The sequence below is a fragment of the Ursus americanus genome, chromosome 14 (genome assembly GCF_024610735.1).
Source record: "Ursus americanus isolate L20-20 chromosome 14, mUrsAme1.1.p, whole genome shotgun sequence".
In the NCBI taxonomy this organism is placed as follows: Eukaryota; Metazoa; Chordata; class Mammalia; order Carnivora; family Ursidae; genus Ursus; species Ursus americanus.
The window spans coordinates 69,275,004-69,300,090 of NC_142140.1; the positions used below are offsets into that span (position 1 = coordinate 69,275,004).

At 54.4% G+C, this 25,087-nt stretch overlaps 1 protein-coding gene and 1 long non-coding RNA gene across 2 annotated transcripts in view; one reads left to right on the forward strand and one right to left on the reverse strand.

The window, feature by feature from the left end:
* Positions 1-10,584: 10,584 nt before the first annotated feature.
* On the reverse strand, positions 10,585-15,852 carry LOC123779768 (uncharacterized). The gene is made up of 2 exons (XR_006776281.2): positions 15,643-15,852; positions 10,585-10,806 (listed from the first exon to the last, which is right to left on the reverse strand). It is a non-coding gene; the product is annotated as an uncharacterized LOC123779768 (long non-coding RNA).
* A 178-nt stretch (positions 15,853-16,030) lies between these two features.
* LRRC75A (leucine rich repeat containing 75A) overlaps positions 16,031-25,087 on the forward strand; it is a 43,481-nt gene continuing 34,424 nt past the window's right edge. Inside the window, exon 1 of the mRNA XM_045778164.2 lies at positions 16,031-16,452. Within this exon, the coding sequence (XP_045634120.1) occupies positions 16,201-16,452 (252 nt within the window). The 5' untranslated portion in view covers positions 16,031-16,200. The remainder of the gene's footprint in view (positions 16,453-25,087) is intronic.

A 25,087-nucleotide genomic window follows, 5' to 3' on the forward strand; every position in this document is an offset into this window, starting at 1 on the left:
GCAAGGAACTCTCACCAGTATTTCCAGGACAACCCATTTCGTGAAAACAAGTATCCTTCTTGGGCATCTCCCTCTTGTTCGCCCTGTCCGTACAGAACAAGAACTTGCCAGAAAGGGACGCCTGGGTGGCTCAGTCTGCCTTCGGCTCAGGTCATGATCCCAGGATCCTGGGATCAAGTCCCACATCGGGCTCCTTGCTCAGCAGGGAGCCTGCTTCTCCCTCTGCCTGCTGCTCTCTCACTCTCTTTCTGACAAATAAATAAAACCTTAAAAAAAAGAACTTTCTAGATGCTTACACACATTGTCTCATATTAGGCAAGATACCCCCCCAAAAAATAACCACAAAAAGCAACCAAACCCTATTTCTCACAGAAATTTCAGAGAATCTACACCAACTAACTCAGAAAGTGTGTTCTTGCAAACAAGCTGGTATGGTTTTGAGATCTGTACTGAGTGAAGTGAAGAGACTTAACAGATCAAGTCTCTGTGTGCGGGTGTGACAAGCACCTGCAGGATCTCCGGCATGATTCGCATCCTGGGCCCGGAGAGTCTGAGGGCTGGGGTTTGTATCGCTCAGTTCGCTCTGCAACTTCAAGTCAGCACCTCAGCTAAGCTGTCTGTCAATTTTGTGAGCAAAATCTAGCAGCAACTCCATGAGCTTTCCAAGTGACAAAGTGTGGGCAGGTTATTTCGCTGCATTTCGTCCTGGTTGACAGAAGATTCTGACCCTTGCTCTCATTGTCTGGAACAATGGTTCTCAGTTGGGGATGATTTTTGCCCCAGAGATACTTGGCAATGTCTGGAGATATTTTTGATATCATGATCGGGGCTGGGAGAAGTGGGGAAGGGGTGCTACGGGCATCAGGTGGGGAGAGGCCAGGAATGCTGCTGAACACCCTACGAAACATGGGGCAGCCTCCCTCCCACCCCCAAAGAATTATGCATTCTCAAACAGTGATGGTGTCAAAATTAAAAATTTTTGGTCTAGAATTAGAATCCAAACACTGGAATGCCTAGCATTTAGTCCTCTCAGAAAGTCAAACTTTTCTGCCCACCAAAATCATTCTCTCTTTTTGTAGTCATGGGGATTAGAGCAAAGTGCAAGGTTAGACTACACTTCCCAGCCTCCTTTGCAGTTCAGTAGGACCATGTGACTAGTTCTCACCAATAGAACGTGACCTGCGGAGATTGCAGGCTGAGGTTTCGAAGAATTGTCTTTCCCCTTCTGCCGGCAAGATGTAGATGACCACTAGGCTATGTTAGAACACATATTGGATCCTGGGTCCCCGAATCACCGTATGGGAAAGAGCCACCCATCAACTAAGAGCACACGCTGCAGCCTGTTATGTGAATGAGAAATAAACTTTTCTTGTGTTTGAGCCAATACATATCTTTGGGTCTTTTTGTCATGGTTGCTTATTCAGCCTATTTAACAAACAGCCATTTCCCAAAAGCCCATTTTGGCCCTAGGTGGCCTGGGGAGCTGAGACCTCCGTAATGGGGCCAAAATGGTGGGGATCTTTGCCCCTAAAGTTAGCTTGGGGTTCCTCCTCTTCTAACTGGTAGGGCTGCATGTGTCACAGCCCACTGTTGAGGGGCCCTTGCTTTGCTCGGTGCAGCACTGACTCTGGGAGTAAACTGTTATGATCCCAGCTCTGTGTGACTTCAGTTACGTTTGAAAAATCCCCCAGGAGGGATGTGGGTGGAGCATTCCTGCTGTGGCCCAGCAGAATGTTATCAGAAGTGAGGACTGGGTGTTGCTCTGACAGAAACCACAGCCATATGCACATTCTCTTGAATCGAAATCTTCCCAGTGGCACATCTTGCCTCTGATCCCTGCTGCTCTGAGCCAGGGAATCAGGGTGTAGCCTCAGGGTGTGAGCATTTCACACAATTCTGTTCCCCCAATCCCTGCCCCACCACTCCTACCATTGGCAGCGAGGGTTGTCCAAAACATGACAGGAGAAATTTCTCTGTGCGAGACGTGACAAATCATAAAACATGATGGCTCCTGAAATCCTCTGTGTGTTAGAGTTGGGAATTTTTCAGCAAGATAAACCGACTACCATATATCTCAGTTAATTCCTCTCCACTTTCTACGGGCTCATCCTTGTTTATTTTGTTCCTGGCATTTATCGCACTTGCTTGTTGTCCATCTCTCCTACTAGAATGTAAGCTCCCTGAGGACCAGGATGGTATCTGTCTCGGTCCCCACCTTGTCCCTTACCTTCAGGACCGTGCCTGGTGTGACCCCTGCTGGTGATGTGTTTGAGAGAGAGCACCTTTTGCCAAAGCTTGCAGCATGCCGCGTTTCCCTGAGGGTCCCTTCCACTTTTTCTCCCCATGTGGTGACTTAAGCGTCTGTGGACACTTCTTTAAATATGTTCCTGCTTGTGTCAACCCTTGCAGAAGCTCCTTGAAGTCTCTGAGACCAATGCAGCTTTCTCCAAATTCCAGTGTGCTTTCCCACTGCGTTTCGTCGTTTCAGTGATAACTGGAGAGAAGGGGATTCCTGGTAAAACAGGAGTCAAGAGTAGAGAGACATAAACTGATGACAGTGGCCCCTCTTCAGAGATGGTGTTCATAGTTTTTCCTCCCAAATTTCTTCCATACATTCCATAAATACTTATTTATGGGCAGGGGCTCAAGTCACTCTCTGAAAGCCAAAGTTCCAAGTCCTCTTGTTGACCTGTCAGCAGCATTTGCCACCAGTGACTGCTCTTTCCTATCTGGGACTTTCTCCTTTGTTGGCTTCCACAGAGCAATTGTCCTAATCCCTGCTTCTTCCTAATTTTGTTGCAGGGTAGACTGGGGAGACCCTGGGGTCCTGGGGCCTTGGCCCAGCCCATCCCAAAGGTGTCACTGAAGGTTCTCGGTCCAGTCACGAGAAAGAACTCAAGGACAGATGCACAACACAGCAGACAGGTGACAGAAGTGGGAAAGTTTATAAAAGCAAAAAGTACACTTTTGAGATGCGAGGACGAATGAGGGAGAGAGAGAGGAAGGAGAGAGAGAGATAGGAGAGAGAGAATGTGAGCTGTACACCCTGGGGACTGGGTTTCTATCTTTTATTGACATTTGTTAACTAGGGGGCAGAATATTCATTACTTAGGGTGGAGATGCAGGGTTTCATGCTTTTTCTTCCTTATTCGGTCAGCGGGTTCCTGTCAGGGCAGCCGCCATCTTGGGGCTGCCTGGGTTGATCTGGCTTCCTGTGGAGTGCTGCCCCTCCAGGTCTCTGACCTTCTGAAAGCTGGCCATGATTTCCTCATTGCTGGCCTCCAGGTATCCTGTTAGAACCTAACTAACTGCCTACCCTAACAGGTTTGCCGTTTTCCTCTTTGACATCGCCTTCAGATTCTCTTCAAAGCTTCCCCTTTCTCCTCCAGCACATGAAATGGCACAATGCCCCACTGACCTGTCCTTGTCCATTTTCTTATCTCAGATCACCTCATCCACTCACCTGTGTGTTCAGTTACTGCTAAATGTGGATGTTCTCGACTGCATGTGTCCAGTAAGATCGGGGTCCTGCACTTCTGCAAGATGTATCCCAAGCTCAACAGGTGTGGAACAGGAGCCATTTTCTCCCCACTCTTGCTTACTCCTCCAGCTTCTCTTTCCCTTAATGATTCCCTGCCAACCATCCGACTTGTAACCAAGTCCTGCCAATTCTGCGTCCTCAGCACCTAACACTACCACTCCATCCTGACTACCCTTGCCTCGGTTCCAGCCTGCATCTCTATCTTCTTACCTCTAGTTCTGCACTCCCATTAGCTACCTCCATACCTCCTCTACAATTTTCTTCCCACAACACAGCACTGTCATTTCTCTCTCTGACTTGAACTTTTCAACACTTCAATACCTTGACTGCAGGATTAAGTGCTAAATCCTTGTCACCTAAGGATTGGTGGCCAGTCCCCCATCCACCTCTCCAACCTCCCCTCCATCCCTTGCACTCATATTCCACTCCATGGGACCACTGCAGGTGCCTAAAGTGCCAAGCTACAGCATGTAGCTTCCTCATTGCAGAATGCCTCCCCTTAGCCAAACTGGAAAATTCCACCCATCTTCAAAGTTTTATTTTTTAAGTAATCTCTACCCCAACATGGGACTTGAACTCACAACCCTGAGATGAAGGGCTGTATGCTCCACCAACTGAGCCAGCCAGGCACCTGTCACCCATCTTTAAAAAGCAGTTCACTGGGGTGGGGGGCGCCTGGCTGGCTCAGCCGATTAAGCATCTGCCTTTGGCTCAGGTCATTATCTCAGGGTCCAGGGATTGAGCCCCACGTCGAGCCGCACATTGAGCCCTTCTCCCTCTCCCTCTGCTCTCCCCCCTTGCTGCTCCTGCTTTCTCAAATAAATAAAATCTTTTAAAAATTTAAATTAGACTAAAAATAAATAAACAAAAACCAGCTCATTGGAACACCTCTTCAGGCCCCTCTTCCTCCTTTGTGACTCACTGCACCCCACCCTGAGTTTATCTCCATCAGAGGCCCTGTGACACTTTATTTTATGTATCTGATTACAAGTCTGTCTGCCCTGCCAGACTATAAATTCCATGACACAGGGGCGCCTGGGTGACTCAGTCAGTTAAGTGGCTGCCTTCAGCTCTGGTCATGATCTCAGGGTCCTGGGCTCGAGCCCCACATCGGGCTCCCTGCTCAGCAGGGAATCTGCTTCTCCCTCTGCCTCTCCCCCCACTCATGCTCTCTCTCTCTCAAATAAGTAAAATAAAATCTTTAAAAAAATAAATAAAATAAATTCCATGACACATAGTAGGCTTTCAATATGTGTCCCATGAATATTATACGCACATGAACTCCATGAAAGGGGGACCTTGTTTTCCAGAATGTCACTGTATCCTCAGGGCCTAAAACAACGCCTGCTACATAACAGCTATTCAACATATTTGTTGAATCTCTGAGTGAATACAAATAAAAATGTACACACCAAATGTATATCACAGACACAAATTCTAGAGATCGACTTTCCAGGAGGCTATGAACGCATGGAATTTTTTCTGCAAAGCAAGCCCAAGGAGACATCACTTCTCTTTCCGCTCAATGGCCAGATACCAGCCCAGCAACGTCAACTGCCTCCTGGGCCTCCCGGATGACTCACTGGAGAGCTTTCTTGGGGAGGAGTGGGAGGAGATGATGGTTGACAAAAATAACCACAAACACTTGAAGCATCATCAAGCCTCTGTCTGTGGGGTGAACAACAGGGGCGGATCTCAAGGTTTCTCCCAGGCAGGGCAAGGCAGTATCCATCCTTCCAGCACAAGTGGTTATCAAACACTCACGTGGTCAGAGAGTCAGACAAACGTAGGGTCAATGAAATTAAATAGCCCTGCTCCTCAGCAGTCAGCCACTAGTGTCATATGTGCACATTCTTGTAAATTGTGAAGGAAACACACATGTGAACAGTGATTATTAAACATCATTCAGTTGATAATTCCCTCTTGTGTCTTTTTAAATTTTTACCAAGAGCTTTCCCATACGTTATCGCATTTGAGGATCACATCAACCAGGAGAGAAGGGGAACTTTACCGATGAAGAAAAAGACTCAGGGAGAATCCATGACTTACATAGAGCATACTTCTCAAAGTGGTCCAAAGACCAGCAGCATCAGCATCACCTGGGAACTTGCTAGGCAGGTACCAAAGCCCAGAGAGGTTAAACCACCTACTGGAGGTCACACAGCTGGTAGGTGGTTGAGCAGGAAGCTACAACCAGGCCTGTGTGATTCAAGCCCTGACTCATAACCCTGGAGCTCTCACCACCTGTACCACGATGGCAGGTTAAGAAGGAAAGTTGGGACAGGGCCCTGTGACAAGTCACATGGGTCTCTCCCCACAGGCCCAGGCTTCTGGGAAGAATCCCAGGTTGGGGGTTAAGAGCCTAGGATCTGTTAGTCTCCAACTGGCTAGGGAGCTTCCAGCACATTCACGCCATTGCACCCGGCCTCTGACAGCACTGAGAGTCAAGACAGATTACGGATGGGGAAGTGCCTTGGAAAATTATAACATACATCAGAAAGAAGTGAAGTGGTGTTTGGATTTTCAAGACTGGTGCATAGATCATGCCTTTGTCTCCCAGCACCTCAGAACTTGGACTGGCTCCAGGCTGGTGGCTCATAGAGGGTCTGGGGTGGTGGATGTCTTTCTGGAGGTACTTTCTGCTGTGTCACCTCAAACACCCACAGGTGCCCCACAGAGGGGGCAGGGAGTTGCAGCCCGGTGCAGGCCCCTTGTGGGGACTGGCCTCTATTGCCTGGTGGTGTTACCTGGCTCTTCTTATACCAATCCATGAGAAAGGACAGAGCGCAATGAGAGAGCACAGGCAGAAGAGTGGTCTCCCAAAGATGTCCACACCCCGTTCCCCAGAACTGCTCAGTATGTTACCTGATTAAGTTAAGGATCTTGAGATGGGGAGATTATCCTGGAATATCTGGGTGGGCCCGACGTAATCACAGGAGTCCTTGTAAGAGGGAAGTAGGAAGGTCAGAGAGAGAGGAGATATGACAACAGAAACAGACATCCAAGTGATGTGATTGCTGGAAGGGTGGCATGAGCCAGGGAATGTGGGCAGCCCCTAGAAGCCGCAAAAGGACACAGATACTCCTCCTGAGCCCCCCGAAGGAACACAGCTCTGCCAACACCTTGATTTTGCCCCGTAAGACCCATGTCAGACGTCTGACCTCCAGAACTGGAACTTAATAAAATTATGTTCTTTTAGGCCACCGAATTTGTGGTGATTCATTATAGTAAAAATAGGAAATGAATACAACAACCTAATAGAAAATGGACAAAACACATGAACAGGCGTTTAACAGAACAGGAAATGCATGGGCCGGTAAACCAATGAAGAGATAGTCAACAACACATCTTAGCTCGGGCTGCCATAACAAACTGCCATGGGCTGGGTGGCTCAGAATAGACGTCGCCATTCCAAAAGGGGGAAACAGGAAAAAGGGGCGGGGAGACAGGTCCTCAGCAAGTCCAAAACCTAGTCTAGGGTACTTTGTGATGGCAGCCTAAGCTGACTAGGACACCAGTTATTGAGGAGAGGCAATTGAAGGCACCAGCAAAATCCCATTTTAACTGGCAAAGTAATTGGGGGGAAAAAATGCACATGCCTATCAATAACCAGCATGGGAGAGAAGAAGACACAGATCAGGGGAGGGATCTTTCATATGGTGCCGCGGGTAGGGCAGCACTTTGGCGGGAAACAAGCCAGCATTAATCCTAAAGCTAAACAGTTTCACTCGAGGGGCGCCTGGGTGGCACAGCGGTTAAGCGTCTGCCTTCAGCTCAGGGCGTGATCCCGGCGTTGCGGGATCGAGCCCCACGTCAGGCTCCTCCGCTATGAGCCTGCTTCTTCCTCTCCACTCCCCCTGCTTGTGTTCCCTCTCTCGCTGGTTGTCTCTATCTCTGTCAAATAAATAAATAAAATCTTTAAAAAAAATAAATAAACAGTTTCACTCGAAGGGCTATATCGGGTGTATGACAAGAACCCACAAGACCCGTTCATAAAAGCACTCTCCAGGGGCACCTGGGTGGCACAGCGGTTAAGTGTCTGCCTTCTGCTCAGGGCGTGATCCCGGCGTTGTGGGATCGAGCCCCACGTCAGGTTCCTCTGCTATGAGCCTGCTTCTTCCTCTCCCACTCCCCCTGCTTGTGTTCCCTCTCTCGCTGGCTGTCTCTATCTCTGTCAAATAAATAAATAAAATCTTTAAAAAAAATAAATAAACAGTTTCACTCGAAGGGCTATATCGGGTGTATGACAAGAACCCACAAGACCCGTTCATAAAAGCACTCTCCAGGGGCACCTGGGTGGCACAGCGGTTAAGTGTCTGCCTTCTGCTCAGGGCGTGATCCCGGCGTTGTGGGATCGAGCCCCACGTCAGGTTCCTCTGCTATGAGCCTGCTTCTTCCTCTCCCACTCCCCCTGCTTGTGTTCCCTCTCTCGCTGGCTGTCTCTATCTCTGTCAAATAAATAAAATCTTTAAAAAAAAAAAAAAACCAAGGATGATGCTTACCATGTAACCGTAAGTGAAAATAGTAGCCCTGGGAATTACGTAGGGCTACATACTGTTTTATAAAGTTAAAGACAATGGAAATGAAAAATACCCCTTTAAGAACACATATAAATGCAGGGGCGCCTGGGTGGCACAGCGGTTGGGCGTCTGCCTTCGGCTCAGGGCGTGATCCCGGCGTTGTGGGATCGAGCCCCACGTCAGGCTCCTCCGCTGTGAGCCTGCTTCTTCCTCTCCCACTCCCCCTGCTTGTGTTCCCTCTCTCGCTGGCTGTCTCTCTCTCTGTCGAATAAATAAATAAAATTTTAAAAAAATCTTTAAGAACACATATAAATGCAATACAACCTCCTCCAGGATGTGGAAATAGAAGGAATGGGCAAAACAAGATTGGGCATGATTTGAAAAGTTAGAATCTGGACAACAGAGACATTTGGGTTCAGTATACTAGCCTCCCTCATTTCGTGTATGTTTGACATGGCCCATTATACAAGCAAAGTTTAAAATAATAAAAAGAGGGGGATGCCTGGGTGGCTCAATCAGTTAAGCATCTGCCTTCGGCTGGGGTCATGGTCCCGGGTTCCTGGGAGTGAGTCCCAAGGCATGCTCCCTGCTCATTGGGGGGAGCCTGCTTCTCCTTCTGCCTGCCACTCCCCCTGCTTGTGCTCTCTCTATAAAAAAAAAAAAAAAATTTTTTTTAAATAATATAAATTGGAAAGCAGGGAATGATGAACACGGGAAATAGGAGTTGGGACAAAGGGCTGGAAAAGAAACCAATCATGAAATGGTTGGCTTGGTTTCCTTCTGTTTTGGGTTCACAGGCACTGATTACATAACTAACTAACTAGCTAGATTAAAGCAAACCATGCATGCGGCAACGGAAAAACAAAGAAGCAGAGGGAGAGGCACCTGGGTGGCTCAGTCGGTTAGGCGTCTGCCTTGGGCTCAGGTCATGATCTCAGGGTCCTAGGATCGAGCTCCAAGTCGTGCTCCCTGCTCCCTCTCCCACTCCCCCTGCTTGTGTTCCCTCTCTCTCTGTGTCAAATAAATAAATAAATAAATAAAATCTTAATTAAAAGGGAAAAAAGCATGAAGTCAGCTTTGTACACAGTTCCCAGCGGCACAAGGTGGATGTGTCTCTCTGGTGTCCTGTTTGCATGGGGCTACTTGGAACTAACGGAGACCTGGCCCCTTGCCCCGCCGCGGGCTCTCCTCCTCGTCAGAGGCCACTTCTCTCATCTGCGTTCCTGACCGTCCGAGAGCATCCTTTCTGGAGAAGGGCCGGGCAAGGTGTCCCAGGGCTTCGAGGTTCCTAAGAAGAGCTCGTGGAATGTCTGGGATCTCACAGAGGTGGTTTCCGACTAACATGGAGGGGTTCACGTTCGTCCCCGGCCCGCGTCACCATCAAGGACTGGAACGCATTTACCTGGTCGCGGAAAGAAGGCACCGGGTGTCGGGAAAGCTGCTGAGAGAGAAGTAGGCTAGCTGGGCCCCCTAGCAAGGACGAAGATCTTCCTTGGAAAGAAAATGAACGGAGACAGGGCCCCCTTTGGCGCATGCGTGTCGCCGCACATGCGTGTCGCCGCACATGCGTGTCGCCGCACATGCGTGCGTGCGTGGGTGCGCGCGTGCGTCCAGGGTTCCCCAGGGCCAGTTCTTTCAGAGACGCCCTAAATTCCTCAGAGTCAAGAAATGGTTCCGTCCCGTTTTGCAGCCTTAATGAGACCTCAGGAGAGAAAATTTTACTTCCTTCCCGCCGGCGCCCCAGCTCCTCCACCGCTTCTCAAAGTGCGGTCCCCAGACGCACACCTGACTGGCAGCATCCGTATCCCTGGGAGCTCATTTAAAATGTCCCTGGCCCTGATTTACTGAAGCGGAGACTCTGGGGGTGGCGCTCGGGGATCTGTGTTTTAACAAGCCCCCCGGGGCACTCGGATGGTTCCTCGAGGTTGAGGATTCCTGGTTGATGTATCCCATCCCTGGACTCCCAGCGTCTTCTCCTTCCCCGACAATATTCCAGAGGTCACTGCTTCCAGGACCTCCCATCACCTAACTCGCCCTAAGAAACCCCAACACCGGTCACTCTAATCCCTCCCTTCTTGGCTCTGGTGTTAAGCTGCCAGGAACTGCTGGAGCAAATCTCATGCAAGAAGGCTGCCGACCTGTCCATCCAGCCCCATGACTCTGCCTCCATCTGTCCCAGACAACTCCCTGACCCATTCCTGTCACTGCGGTCCCACTGCTGGTGCCCTGCCTTCTCCCCTGGCTTTTTACCAGGGAGTTTCTAGGTCACTGGGGAAAAAAAAAAAAAAAAAAAAAAAAAGAACACCCATTCTGTGTCACCTCCCACCCACCTTACCAGGGGTCTCGCACCTGCCCCCCCCCCGCCTCCTGTCCCATGCTCCTACCTGCGTCCTCCCCCCAGATTCAAAGACAAAGAGCAACTACATGGCAACAACATTTTCAAACAGAAGTATTTAAAATATGTCTATATTCTCTAAAGCAGTGTGAACTCGGTTTTGAATTCCAGTTACTGTCAAGGACAAATTCACCAAATTCTTTATTTTATCTAAACTTCAGCTTCTCTTTAAAAGGGGGTATCATATGGGGAGCCTGGGTGGCTCAGTCGTTAAGCATCTGCCTTCAGCTCAGGGCGTGATCCTAGAGTCCTGGGATCGAGCCCCGCATCGGGCTCCTCTGCTGGGAGCCTGCTTCTTCCTCTCCCACTCCCCTTGCTTGTGTTCCCTCTTTTGCCGGCTGTCTTTCTCTCTGTCAAATAAATAAATAAAATCTTTTTTAAAAATAAATAAAAGAGGATGACCGAAAGGATAAATTCCATGATCTTCTCTTAATAAAGTGATCTCTCTCCCTTTAAAAAACAACAACAAACAGCAGTCCCGTCCACAAGTTTCTTGAAAGAACAAGCTCCTTGAGTCTCTGCAAACTGATTTCCTGAGGCTCATCAGTAGCTTCCGTGACAACAAATCCCACTGCATTTTAGTGCTCTTTGTGGTTCATCCAATCATTTTATTGAGCGCCTGCCATGTACAGACTTCCTGACGCTAGGCTAACACATTGGAGGCGGCCATGTGTACCTTTGTTTCATTCAACAAGTATTTTGTGAGCTCCTCCAATGTGCCCGGCTCTGTGCTCTGTAGGCACTGGTGGGCAACCTGCCCTTGGGGTGCTTATAGGTCACTACAGCGATGGCTGGCACAGGCAGTGGGACTTGAAGAACACGAAAGATGGACACCTAACTTTAGCTGGTGGGAGGCCAGAGAAACTCAGACGCCATCCCTGAGGAAGTGACGTCCAAGTTTAGTCTAAAGGATAAGACCGACGAGGAGATGAAGAAGGGTGCTCCAGACAGAACCGCACAGGTCAATGAACAGTAGAAACAAGGCACAAGATAGGCTGTGGTATTCGCAGGGAATTAGAATCACACAGAGGAGGGCATGGGAGGCATTCACACTGGATCTTCAGGGTGACTAGGCATCTCTTAAGGAGGTGAAGACGTCCCAGGAAGACGGTGCTGTATGTGCAAATGTGCAAAGTATAAGACATCTTTGGAGAGCTGTAAGTAATATGGGATGATGGCTGAAGCGAAGGGCATGAGGACCGCGTAGCACCTGGGGGACATGAACGCCATGGTCAGTAGTTTGGACTGAAAGTGACAGGAATGACTGAGGAGGGGAGAGAGGATGAGAGAGAGATAGAGTTAGTTTCCTTTTATAACGATGGCTCCAGCTACCGCATGGAAGACACATTAGAAAGAGCAACACTGGAGGTGGGGAGACAAGTGAGAAAGAAGACTCTTGTTATCCACTGATTGGGGTGGAAAATGACAGATCCTCAACAAGGCAGTGGCCGTAGGATGTCATGGTTAAACAGCTGGATCAATGACATAAAGTGATATTAACAACACAGGCTTCCGAGTCAGACAGACCTAAGCGTGAATCCCAGTCCTGCCCCGCACTATCTGTGAGCAATCGTAACCTGAGCTTCCACTGCCTCACCTGTGAGATCAGGACAATAAAATGGGCCTCACAGTTGTCGAAAGGGTGACATAGCATGATATACACAAGGAACACAGCCCGAGAACAAGCACACCGTGAATGTGCACAATGAGAGCCACCATCCTTGGCCTCATTAACTGGATGTGGTTGACCAGATGTAGATCTTGAGAGAGACCAGAGACCACAGTGACTCCAGGGTCTCTGGCTGGCCGCAACTAACAGAAAGCAGAGAGAGGAGTAGTAGGCAGGTGGGGAAGGAGACCTGGAAGAGGACGTGCTCATTTGTTGAGTACAAAGTGCCTACGGCTGGAAGAGCTAATCTTCCAGTGGTCTTTTTTTTTTTTAAGAGTTTATTTATTTATTAGAGAGAGAGAGAAAGCACAAGCAGGGGGAGCAGCAGGCGGAGGGGGAAGCAGGCTCCCTGCCGAGCAAGGAGCCGGATGCAGGACTCGATCCCAGGACCCTGGGATCACAGGGCCCAAGCCGAAGGCAGACGCTCAGCTGACTGAGCCACCCAGACGTCCCCTCCAGTGGTCTTCTGCACTCCGCATCTTGCTCTGTGTGCCAAGGGGGCAAGACCCTGACCCCTTTTGACCTGGGCCACTTCTCAGTGTTGTCTTTGTAGCGAGCAACGTTGAGAGATGAGCTGGTGTCTCTGTCTAGGCTTGCTTACTGCTTCCTGTATGAGCAGTGCATTCCCAAGCTTGGTGTTCCTCGGTGATACCAACCCACTGCCTGCAGAACATGCATCTGGGCCCACTGTGCTGCCCCCGTGGGACTCAGAGGCAAGGGGGATTGATGCAAACATGCTGCTGCTCATGCCATGTGCTGTGTGTGCCTGAGTATAAAGTCCGTGTCTCTGACCCTGGAGTCTCGTGTCTTCTGCCAGCATCAAGGAATCAGTGACAGGTTAACTTACGAGCTTCTGAGTCGGAAAGAGAAACTTGGGAGTCATCATCATGTGAGTGGCAGACAAAGCCGTGAGTATAGATAACACCACCTGGGAAGAGGTCAGGGGCGCACCCTGGGTAACACCAACAAGGAAAGGATGAGGGTAAGAAAAGGAGCTCCCAGATGACCTCAAGAAAGAAACTTAAGAGGGGAGTAATGCCTTACAAGCCAAGGGAGTAGTGTTTCAAAGAGGCAACAGGAAGAGATACTGCTTCAAAGTCGAATAAGGTGAAGACTGGGGGCTCTGGGGTGGCTCGGTCAGTTAAGCATCTGACTCTTGATATTGGCTCAGGTCATGATCTCAGGGTCATGGGATCAAGCCCTGCCTTGGGCTCAGGTCTGGGAAGGAGACTGCTTAAGATTCTCTCTCTCCAGATGCCTGGGTGGCTCAGTCGGTTGGGCGTCTGCCTTCAGCTTGGGTCATGATCCCAGAGTCTTGGGATGGAGCCCCGAGGTGGGGCTTCCACCTCATTCTCTGCCCCTGCCCCCCACTTGCTCTCATTCTCTCTCTCAAATAAAGAAATGATATCTTAAAAAAAAAAGAAAAAAAAAAGATTCTCTCTCCCTCTGCCCTTCCCCCAACTCATGCTCTCTCTCAAATAAAGAAATGGAATCTTAAAAAAAGATTCTTTCTCCCCCTTTGCCCCTCCCCCCACTGCACATGCTCTCTCTCAAAAAAAAAAAAAAGTGGCCACTGAACTTAGCAACTAGGTCACTGGCAGAGACATTTCAATGACATAGTGCGGCCAGAGTGGGCGAGGTAAACATCTTAAATAAATATGTTTCCAAAAACCTTAGCTGAAAAGGAAAGAGGGAGGTGGGGCATTGGCGACCAGAGGGGATGGGGGCAAATGAAAGTTTTCTCCGTAAACAGACGGAAGAGATTTGAGCAGATTATACACTAAAGAGAACAAACCTGGAAAGAGGGCAATGTTGAGTAAAAAATGAAGAGGAAGGGGCAGCTGGGTGGCTCAGTCAGTGAAGCATCTGCCTTCGGCTCAGGTCATGATCCCGGGGTCCTGGGATCGAGCCCCACATCAGCTCCCCGTTCACTGGGGAGACTGTTTCTCCCTCTCCCTCTATGCCTTCCCCCTGCTCGTGCTCTCTCTTGCTCTCTCTCTCAAATAAATGAAATCTTTTAAGATTTTTTTTTTTAATTAAGAGCAAGGAGAAGAAAGATGGAACCAAGTCTCTGCAGAAGAGGAAGAGCATGGCTTTCAGACCCCAGGTGAGGGACTGGCTGGGACCCTCCTCTACTGACATGGCATTTGCCCGAACCACACACCCTCAACCTGCCAACTCAGACTGTGGTCTGCCTCCAGATGAGTGGAGCCTCCAGGGTCCCTAGGGAGGGGCCTGGGCCGCAAGTGGCCCTGGTGCCCCCCTTGCCTGGCAGTCCTGCAGGCATCCCCGTGTTTCCCAGCCTGGGCTCTTTGGAGAGGCCCACAGCTGTATCCTACACACAAAGGGTCCAGGCAAGTTGGGAAGGTGTTGCTCCCAGGCCTGTGAAGCCAGTTTCCAGAAAGACTGAGTGCTCTCTGCTGGCACAGATGGGCATTTGGGAGCGGGGCATCTGAAGGAGACGGAAGCCTCTGCAGATACAAGGCTTCATCCTCCAGGTACTTGGGGTTGGCGGCACAAACACCTATGGCAAGACCCAGGGCTGCTGACAGAGGGAAAAGAACCATCCTTTGCGCCATACCTGCACTCTGTTTGGAGTTTCTGCACCCCCTCATTGTACTCTCCCAATTCTTGACAGAGTGTTCTCAGCTCAAGAGGACAGAGGAAGGAGCTGAGGGCTTGCCCAGCGCTCACACTGTCCTCTCCAGGAAAGCAGCAGCCAGCACCTGGGTCAGGGGCAAGCGCACACCACTCCTAGCCCTCCTGCACTCCACAGATGACACCAGGGCAGCGACCACCGCCTCCCAGCATGCTCTGTGCCCTGTGCCAGGGAAGGTCCCCCGAGTGCCCTAGCCTTCTCTCTGGCAGGGCCCTGGTTGGCTTCCCAAGCACCATCAGACGGCAGGGGGTCTGATCCCTGTGGGCTAGGCCTGGCAGGGGCAGGGTGGGGCCAGCAGCACTGTGCCGTGGGGCCTCCCTGCAGGCACGCCTCTGCTTTTTTGCACCTGATGACCACGAAGAACCTTCCGCAGAGGTGAGAGAGTAAGAAAAAGAGGAGACAGCAGTTCTCGACACCTTGATGGTCCAGACCGTTTAAGAGACTGAAGGAAGCACCAGACGGACTCCCTCCATAAAAGGGCACGCACACAACACACAACCTTGCACAGAGTTTCCGGCTTTGAACACCTCACCTCCAACAACGGCCATCACCCGGCCCTCCCTCTGACCCCCGGGGCAGGTGAGGTGTCAAAGGAGCGTACATCAGAATCAGCCCAGAGGCTGGCGAAAAATGCAGATCTCCAGGCGCCACGTTGGAGATTCTCACTCAGGAGACTCTCAGGCCCCGGAGCCGGCGTTTTTAACCAGCACCTCAGATGACTTGGGCGCCCGATGCGCAGCGGAGCCCACTTTGAGAAACCCGACTCTGGAGCTGAGACCCACCCCCACCCCAAGCTCCAAAGTTTTCCCACCTCGTCCGGCGCACGGGCCGCCTCCCCTCCTCTCCCGCGGGCCTCACCCTCGCGCGCGGTCGTGGAAGCATCTGGGGAACCTGGCGGGGACCCAGAGCGAGCCCCCCCCTCCCCCGGGGTCAGCTCGCCGGGGTCGCCAGCGCACCACTGCCCCGGGGAGGCGCAGCGCGGCGGCCGGCAGGGGGCGCGGTGCGGGGGGGACGACGCCGGAGGGGTGCCCGGAGGCCCCAGCCCGAGCCAAGCGGCGGGAGGGAGAGGGGCGGGGAGCGCAGGGGAGGCGGGGAGGGAGGTGCGCGGCGGCGCGGAGCCGGGAGCGGGCGCAGGGGCGGCGGCGGGAGCTGGAGCCCGAGCCGGGGGCGGGGCCGGCCGGGGCGGGGCCGACGGGCGGGCGGGCTGCGAGCACCCTGGGAGCGCGCCCGGGGAGCGCGGAGGGAGGAGCGAGGGGAACGCGGGCAGCCGCTCGCCCCCGCCCCCGCGCCGCCCGCGCGCAACAGTTCCCCCAAAGTTGCCGCGCGAGAGGCGGGCGCGCCCGGGCGGCCGAGGGGCGGGCAGCGGGCCGGGGACGCGGCGTCGCGGCCGGGCGCGGGCAGGCGGGCGGCAGCGGCATGGGCACCCGGCAGACCAAGGGCAGCCTGGCCGAGAGAGCCAGCCCCGGCGCGGCGCCCGGCCCCCGCCGCGAACGGCCGGACTTCTGGGCGTCGCTGCTGCTGCGCGCCGGGGACAAGGCGGGGCGCGCGGGCGCCGTTGCGGGGCTGCCCCCCTACCACCGGCGCGTCGGCATGGTCCAGGAGCTGCTGCGGATGGTGCGCCAGGGCCGGCGGGAGGAGGCGGGGACGCTGCTGCAGCACCTGCGCCAGGTGAGCGTGGGGAGGGGGCGCGGGGGGCGCGCCGGACCCGGGAGCGCCCCGCCCCTTGCGGAGCAGGCCCGGAGCGCCGAGGGCACCGCCCAGGGCCCCCTCTCCCGGCGATGGAGCGGGTCTGGCAGCAGGTGCCTCGGAGCTCCCGCTGAATTTGAGGCCTCGGGGCGGGGCGGAGGAAGGCTGGCCGGGTGAGGCCCGGCGGAAGGGGACCTGTTGGAATAATGTCCCCGCTTGTCTCCTCCACAGGCAGACAGGGAGGCAGGTCCCAGGGATGGTCGGTGGGAGCGGATGCGGGGAGGGATGCCTGGTCTGGGCCAGGGCGCTTTTCTTCCTCTCTACCCGCTGGCAGTCACCAAGGGTCCTCAAGGACTGCGCAGTCGTCAGTTTCCCCAGGGGGAGGCCAAGGGCACAGCCCTGGGACTGGTGAGGTGCCAGTCCCGAGGTCATTTGCCCACCCGGGAGGCATCCTGGTTTGTGGTTGAGGCGGGAGGCATCCTGGTTTGTGGTTGAGGCGGGAGACAGCGTTTATCTCCCCTTGCTTACTTTGACAGGTGCTCAGCCGGGAACCCCTGCTGAACAGTGGAGATGGGGGGGCGGGGGGCTGGCTTGGTTTCCTGTGTGAGTACCTGGCTGCAGGCACTTCAGGAGGCAGCCAGCACTCTGCCTTCAGCCTGTTCCTGTCCCTATCCCGTTGGTTAGGGACTGACTTTGCAGATCTGGCCAGTCCCCTTTGCTTTGGGGCTGGCCTGGGTGGATGCTGTTATCCCCGTCTCTGGCTTATTTTCCTCCTTCACTTTCTTTTGAGGGAGGGGGCCCCCTGTTCCATGGATTTCGTTGAGAGAGAGGCAAGAGGGTGTATCTCCTGGATCACCAAACAAGTTGTCTTGGCCCAGCTTTGGGGGTGTGTGACAGAGTCCAGGCCCCATACGCCTCCTCGATTGACCCCCAACAGTGGTAGAGTCTACCGCAGAGCCGGGAGGGGGGACCTCAGGTGGCCTTTCTGAAGTTTCTCTATCACTAGTGAAAGAGGCTGCAGGAGAGCCTTCCTTGTAGGCGCTTCCAAAATCTAATCAGACACACATCCCTCCAGGATTTTGTAGCACCCTTCCCCGCCCCCTCCCCCCCAGACACACACCTTTGGTGTCTGGTGGGCTGTTGCCGAGGAGTGTGTTCCCAAGGTGTGAGCTGCACAGGGAGAAGGAAGCAGGGGCTTGGGGACTTGGGAGGACGCGGGGCTGCTGCTCTTGCCTCCACTTTTCCAAACGGCATCCAGAATAGTGCCTGAGATGCTGCTGGATCCCTAGGTGTCTTCTCTGAATTCAGTCATTGAAGAAGGATGACATTGTGCACGACAGAACTTCAGCAGTGTATATTTCTCTGTCTTTTGAAAATTGGAAGCCAGCGGATGGCCTCTATGGAAACTCTGTTGCTTTCAAACAGAATGATGGATTTCCAGACCATCCTATCCCATTGTGCACCCCAGACAGTAAGAAGGTTCTGCTGATCACGTGTTATTCCCCCAGCACTGGGGTGGGTACTTCAGGGGGTACAGAAGAGTGGAGAGGGCTGACAGGTGGGGGTCAAGGGTAAAAGAACGGTCAGGCCAACATTCCCCAGGGCCGTTCGCGTAGGGCACGCAGGTGTTGGCAGACACCGTGGGCCCCTCCAGTCCCTCTGAAACTGAGTGGGTTTCCACATCATGAGGCTGAACTTCTCCCTGGTGTTTGGAGGGTAGATAAGCTCCTGTGGCCTCACGGGGTCCTTGAGACAGGGAGCCTTTCCTGGGAAAGGTTGGTCTTGTTTGCCATCTGACACCCTTCCTAGTGGCAGGACTGGGAGGGTTGATGAGGGCATGATGGGGGTTAATCAGAGTCGCCCCTTTTCTGTGAAAGCAGCAGGATAACTTGCCTTCCAGCTCCTGTGTCAGGCTCCCTTGACCTCTGGCTTGTGGGTGAGGGCCTCGGGCCTCTCCGGAGTCAGCGATGGGCCTGCCCGAGGGGTCTGGAGAGCTGCCCAGTAGCCTGGAACATACAGATCAGGGCTCCTCCCAGAAATGGCCATGGGCCCTGAGCAGTGTGAGAGGAGAGCCCAGGTGTCCAAATGTCCGTGAGAGACACAGAGAGGCGGTTTTCTAGGACCTTGAGTTCCTTTAGAGGACTGTCAGCCTGGATCTGTGCAAAGAAGTGGCTCTTTCTCCCAAATTGTGTTTCCTTTCCAGTTGGCTCCTCTAGTCTGGGTAGGCCATGAGCTCTAGGGTTGGAGGGGACTTGGGGTCTTCGACCTCTGTTGTTCTCTGCCTCAAGTCGCCGAGCATTTTGAGCCCTGAATGAGCGACGGACACTCTTCACAGACCAATGCACCAACATGTACAATCTTGCGAGAATTCCAGAGGGTTTGCAGACCCCCAGGTTCAAGATGTGCTCCAGTCTGGTACCACGCCTCCCCTATGTGATTTGGAAACAGGGACCTCAGGACCTTGTGTGGCAGTTTGTGGCGGCCGCTGGTGTCACTTGCTTCTGATCGCCCCCTCTTTCGCCTCTAAGATCTGGAGGGTTGTTTCCCTGATTGGAGGCTCTGAGGTCACTTGCTGGAGCGGTATCAGGAGGCTTTACTTAATGCTTACGATCCTGAGCTAGGGTTCAGGCAGAATATCAAGAAGCTGCCGGAAGGAGTACAGCAACCCTTCTTTCTGCAGGAGCAGTGGAATCACGAGAAGAGCCTGGGGCCAAGGGTCGGCTCAGGCAGCTTGCCTCTCCGTCCTTAGTCCGCTTTGACCTTGGACCAAGCAGATAACCTCTCTGAATTCTATTTCCTCATTTCCCAAAGACTAGCTGGGGGCCTGAGCAGAGCAAACGCTACGAAGTACGTGAAGCTGAGTTGGCTGTGCAAGTCAAGATACACTCTCATGGCAGTGAATAAGGAACAGGAGACTCGGCCCTACTTAGGGGCCGGCCAAGGCTACGGGCAGGGTCTTGGTATCCTTTCTCAGGCCAGGCCCAAAGAGTTTTTGGATCTTGCCAACCTGGCCGGAGCTCCGTCTGGATCAAAAGCTCAGTGCAAGTTCAGAAGCAGTCTGGCGTGGGGAACGTGTGGGGACAAAAGAAGCCAGCTGTGGATAGAGGAGGCCACTCCTCTCCCCATCCCTGGGCTCCATTCCTGCAGGCCCGACCCTTCCCCAGACGCTTCTCCCTAAGCTTTGGGCTCAGGCCGCCATCTTTAAGGAGCTCTGGGGAAGAAGTGCCTTTAGGCATGGAGAGAGGGCAAATGCCAGGCTGTGTGGGAGATGGGCTGTCCCCTCTTGAGCCCAGCAGGCTCTCCGAGGCCCATAGATTGCCCACTGGGTTGCTGGCCAGCTTCATGGGACACTAGAATAAGGAGTTAGTTTCCCCGGGATGCACCAAGCTGAACAGGCCCGCCTCCTCATGTTTACCTGCCTCCCTGCTTTCCCCGAAAGACGATCTGATTAAGTCAGTTTATTGCCGTTCAATATGGCACAGCCCTGCTGGGCAGAGCTGTTCCAGGGTTGGCCTGTCCAGTCCCACCCAGTGGTGTGGCTTGGGCCTGGACGCCTGGTTCAGTCAGCTGGCTTCACTCTGTACCTGGGAAAATGAGCCATGTCAGATAACGCAAAAAACGAACCCCACGCCAGGGCCCAGGGAAAATAGTGGACAAGCACTGAGAGGCTCCCTGGGAACCTGGGCACTGGACAGGTGTTTCCTACCTGGAGTCAGAAAGATGAACAGAATGGCCTTGAAGGTCACCTTTTTCCTCTGACACCCCACCTAAGAAAATCTCTTTCAGTGAGTCGCTTGGAAGGCCACCAGACACCAAACAGGGAGCCCCCCCACCCCCACCCTTGGCCTCGATCTGAGTCTTCCCTGACCTGGAATGCCTTTCCTTGTTTTCAGTGAATGTTCCTTGCCTTTCCGAGGCCAGCTTCCATGTCAGCCCTTGGCTCTGAGATTCACTCGCCTTTTAGGTCCCGCGACACCAGGGAGCCATTAATCATCTGCATATAGTTTTTCACCTGACGTAGATTTTGTTGGTCAGACTAAGTCATTGTGCTTCCTGAGCGCGGAGACCCCGCCACCACCGTTGTCCCTGGCACGGTAGTGAACACCCACAGGACTGTGACATTCTTTAATAAGTCTTTGCGCTGTGAAGCTATGCATCAGCCCCCACTGTCACCGTGTGTCCTCAGAAGGCTCTCGAATCCCCAGCCACAGCTGTACGTCTGGGGGCTTATTTACTAGGCCTTAGTAGGGTCGTGAGATCTGACACGTTTGCCTCCTGCATGGCGGGATGTCTGGGAGCAACGTCCTCGGGGCCTGGCTGTTCCTGGCAGCCTGCCAGGTGGTGGTGTTCTTGGAGAGAGGAGTGGCCCGGTGCCCAGGCCTCTGTGGGCACCCTGGAGATCCCGTCCTACAGGTGCAGTCCGGAGCCTCTGTCGAGGTCGCAGGAGGGGAGCCGAGCCAGGAGGGAGAGCCTGGCCTCCCCGTTCCTGATCTGGTGCTTATGCTGAATCATGTTCCTTTCGTCCACAAAAGAGAAAGCTTCCTTTTTAAAATCCACCGCTCTCTGACTGCGCTGGGTGCAGGCATTTCCAGTTTAGAAAGCTGCAGAAGGAATCCCTTGCCAGAGCCTGCTTTGCTGGTTTACAAGACGGGAGACGCGGCAGCCTCTACGGCCAGCCACCGCAGCAGGGCTGGGAGCTGGGCCAGAGAGCTCCTGCATTCTGGAACAAATGCCCACCTCCTCAGAGATAACCAGCCTCTGCTTTGCTGTTCATCTTCAGGGCTCCTAAAATACCCTGGGGTCCATCTGTGGACACCCCACCTTGGTGTCCCCCTCTTTGGTGCATGGCGACCACCCCCCTTCCCCAATGTCATTTCACTTCCCTTCACACTTTCCTGTGACAGGGGCCATAGATCGCGTACTGAGCACGGTGGGGTTTCAAGAAATCCTCATCGAATGGATTTTAAACTTCTTCTCGGGCACACGTCTGTGCCCCAGGCCACTGCCCCTGGAACTCTCTCTCAGGAGCCAGCATGGTCTGGCTCCGGCTTCTGGAGCATTTCCACTCCAAGCATGGGGCCAGGTTTTCCTTCCAGCAACCTGCAGAGTTGACACCGCCACTGCCCCCCGCCCCCCCCCCCCCCCCCCCCGCCATTCGCAGGCTGCCAGCGGCTCCTCTGCCCCCGCCCCCAACACTCCTCCTGCAGGTGAGAGCCACCTTGCAAAAGAGTCACAGGGGTGATGAGGGCCTTTCTCTGGCTTCCGCACCAGGATGCTCAAGGGGTGGGGTCAATGGCGGAGGAGATCCCCTCCTTTACGTGGGGGTCTCCGCCAGCCATCTGCCCCCTCTTTCCCTCCAAGAGCAGCGCTGTGGGGGACCCGTGAGAAAAATGACACACACAGCCACGCGCTCCATCCACCCCCCACCCCCGGCTGTACCACAGCCTCATTTATTAGGAGAAATGAGGGGTGGGAGAGGAGCCCAGCTGTCCAAACCAGACTCAATCACTGTGTCTTGGGCTCACTGTCACCAGGAGAGCTGGCTGTCCTGATGAGATCGGTGACCTTGGCACAGGGAGCAGGGGTTGGGGGGGCCCCCCTCGCTCCGTGCCTGTTCTCCTCCCCACCCCACCCACCGGCCCTGAGCTGTGCCCACGTGGCTCTCCGGGAGCATTTCCCAGCTTTTTTTTTTTTTTTTTTTTTTAACTTTTATTAGCTCCAACTCCTGGCTGCTGCAGCCATATGGAGTTCTGCTGACAGCCGCTGCTCAAAGGGATGTGGCATTTTGATGTTTCTAACTTTATCTTAAGCAGCATAGATGCAGGAGTCCGGCTGGGAGGGTGGGGTGGGGGGGTGTCAGAGCGCGTCACCTGCAGAGGTGGCCTCACTTGGGGCCTGGGGTCGGTGCCCACCTCCAGGCTGTCCCCCTGCCCCTGCTCAGCCCTCGGCGTCCATCCCTAGCTTTCTGCCGGCGTCGGCTTCTCTTTGTGCTTGTGTGTTTCTCTCCGTGTCCTCGGGGCCGGGGAGCAGACTCTTCACCTCTTGTTAGCCGGCCGCCCCTGGTCAGCTTCCTTCTGCAGCTCGCCCCCAGCCTCCCTGGCAGGAGGACAGAAGGGCTGGTGGAGGTGGAGAGTGGGGTCCGGATCATTTCAGTCATCTGCTGGGCGCTCCGGTGCCTTGAGCCAGGGGGCAGGCAGCTGGAGACACCCCTCCTGTCTGCACGTCGCTTTCTAGTCCATACAGCGTTTTCCCATGTTTATTTTGCTCCTTAAATAGTCTTGGGAGGTTGGCAGGATATTGCTTACAGTAAAAAAAAAAAAAAAAAAAAAAAAAAAGGCAGGGGTTTTTAATATTATGAAAGCACTGAATAATCATTGTAGCAAAAGATGAAAAGGCAGATGAGCAAAAAGACAGCGGGAATTAATTCATCTCTTCCACAATCGCGGGCCCGTTCTTCCAGGCACTGTTCTAGGCACGGGGGAGGCAGCGGGCAACCAAACCACAGTCATAATGCTTCTTCCTGGAGCTTGGAGGGATTGTGAGGACCCAGGAGGCTGGTGCTGGGGCAGCCACTTAGCATGGCCCAGAGGAAGGACTCTGCAAGGGTAGCCCCCTTCGCTGGCAACCAGGAGCCCTTGGTTCTGGTCCGAGCTCAGACCCTACCTTGCCCACTTCCTTCCCTTCTCTGGCCTGAGTGCCCCCATCTACAGAACGTTGGGGTGTGTGGTTGAGATGGCCCTGAGGTCTTCTGCCACCACACAGGTTCCAACCAGGCTCCCGAGGTTTCAGAGAGACCCATTCATTCCCATCTGTGGTCACTTATTTCTTCCAGGCTCGGAGCCAGATTCACGTTCAGGCCCCAAGGTCACTCCCTTGTCCCCAACCAGTGCGAGCGAGAGCCGGGACACAGGGAGGGGCTTCTGGAGGGAAGCAGCCCCCTGGGGCTCTGGGGTCAACCCCTACACACACACACCCCCACGCTGGCCACGGCAGAGGCCGGCCTGTCATGCATACAGCAGTCTTAGCTGACCTACCCCTCCTCTGACAGAGGACAGTAGTCACACAGCATCGGGGGCAGAGGTGGAGCAGGGGACCCGCAGACCTTCACATAGCTCCCGGCCACAGTGCGTGAGCAAAGACCAGTGTTGACAGAGGCCTGCGTTGTCCTGTGAGCCCTGCACCCGGGGTGTCAGGAAGGAGAACAAGGCCTGTCCCCAGGCTTGGCCAGGCCCTGCTGGGACCTGCTTCTTGGGGGAGTCATTCAGGCTTCCCCTCCCCCCCCCACCTTGTCTGCCCCCAGGAGGCTGCCTGGGCCCCCCTCACATCTGCCTCTCTCCCCTCCCTCCCGCAGGCCCCTCCTTGGTGCCTGTGTGCTGCCCCCAGAGACCCAGAGTCCCAGCCCAGGCAGAGCAGGCGTGGGGGGGAGACTTGTCCTCGGGGCAGGACCCCCCCAGCCCCTTCTGCAACCTGGCCACGCTGCTGCTTGGTTCTTTGACCCAGCAGACTCCTCCTGAGCACCCACGGGGCGGACAGCCCGGGAAGAAGTGGGAAAAGTCAGGCTGGCCACGGTGCTCATTTTAGAGGGATCAGAGGAGCCGCTGTACCGCAGATGGTGGCGAGTGAGTGTAGAGCCAGCCGTAGCCGGTCAGATGCCCGCTCTGCCACTGACTCTGGCCACAGATGCAGGGAGGCTGCGCTGGGCAGAGAGCCAGAGGAGTGGCCTCAGGGGGCGGCAGTGGGGGCATCCAGAGGGGCAGGGCCCACAGCACTCCCGCAGGGCTCCTGCGTGGACGCCCGCCCCGAGCCTGAAGGCGCAGAAAGCCCAGCTCCCCGTCCGCTTCCTAGCTGGGGCTTTGCCTCACCTGCCCCGACCGACCCCTCCCAGCAGCCCTGGTGCTCAGGCCTGGCCTGTGCATCCTGCCCTCCTCCCATGCCCTCAGCCTAGGTTCCCCATAGAGCGCACCAGTGCCCCCACAGGGAGCTCCGGCCCTCTCTGTGCCCCTCCAGGCACCCCAGCTCCCCACAGCTGCAGGCTGCCCAAGGAGGCTTGTGGGACACCGCGGGCCCACTGAGGACTGCTAGGCAGGGGTAGGACCCCCAGGGGAGACGGGAAGCCCTCCCCACGCAAGCGTACCATCCACCTCCAGGGAGCGGAGGCTCACAGCCTGGGAAAGCAGCCATCTGTGAGCAACCCCCCGCTTCCTCCACAGCCCCTGCTGCCCTTAGTTCTGTCCGTGCAGTCACTGCCTCCTGGAGCTTCGGGCTCAGACCCCACACAGGCAGGAGGGGGGCAGGATTCCGTCCCACGGGGCTGGGGGCTGACGGAGACTGGGAGAGTCCACCCCACCCTGGACGTCAACCTGTCTGGCGCAGCACACGCTGTACCGCAGCCAGCTGGGCCCGGCATGCCTGGCAGGGCCACACACACACACACACACACACACACACACACACGCACACACGCACACACTGTGCAGACCAGACCCTGGGGAGGGCTGGAGGAAGAGAAGGACAGGAGCCACAGGGGCTGCTGGGGAGGGACGGCTCTGTGGTCAGCTGGGTGGTCCCCGAGGAATCCCAGCTGGGAACAGAACATGTCTTTCTGGTTTTCACTCCT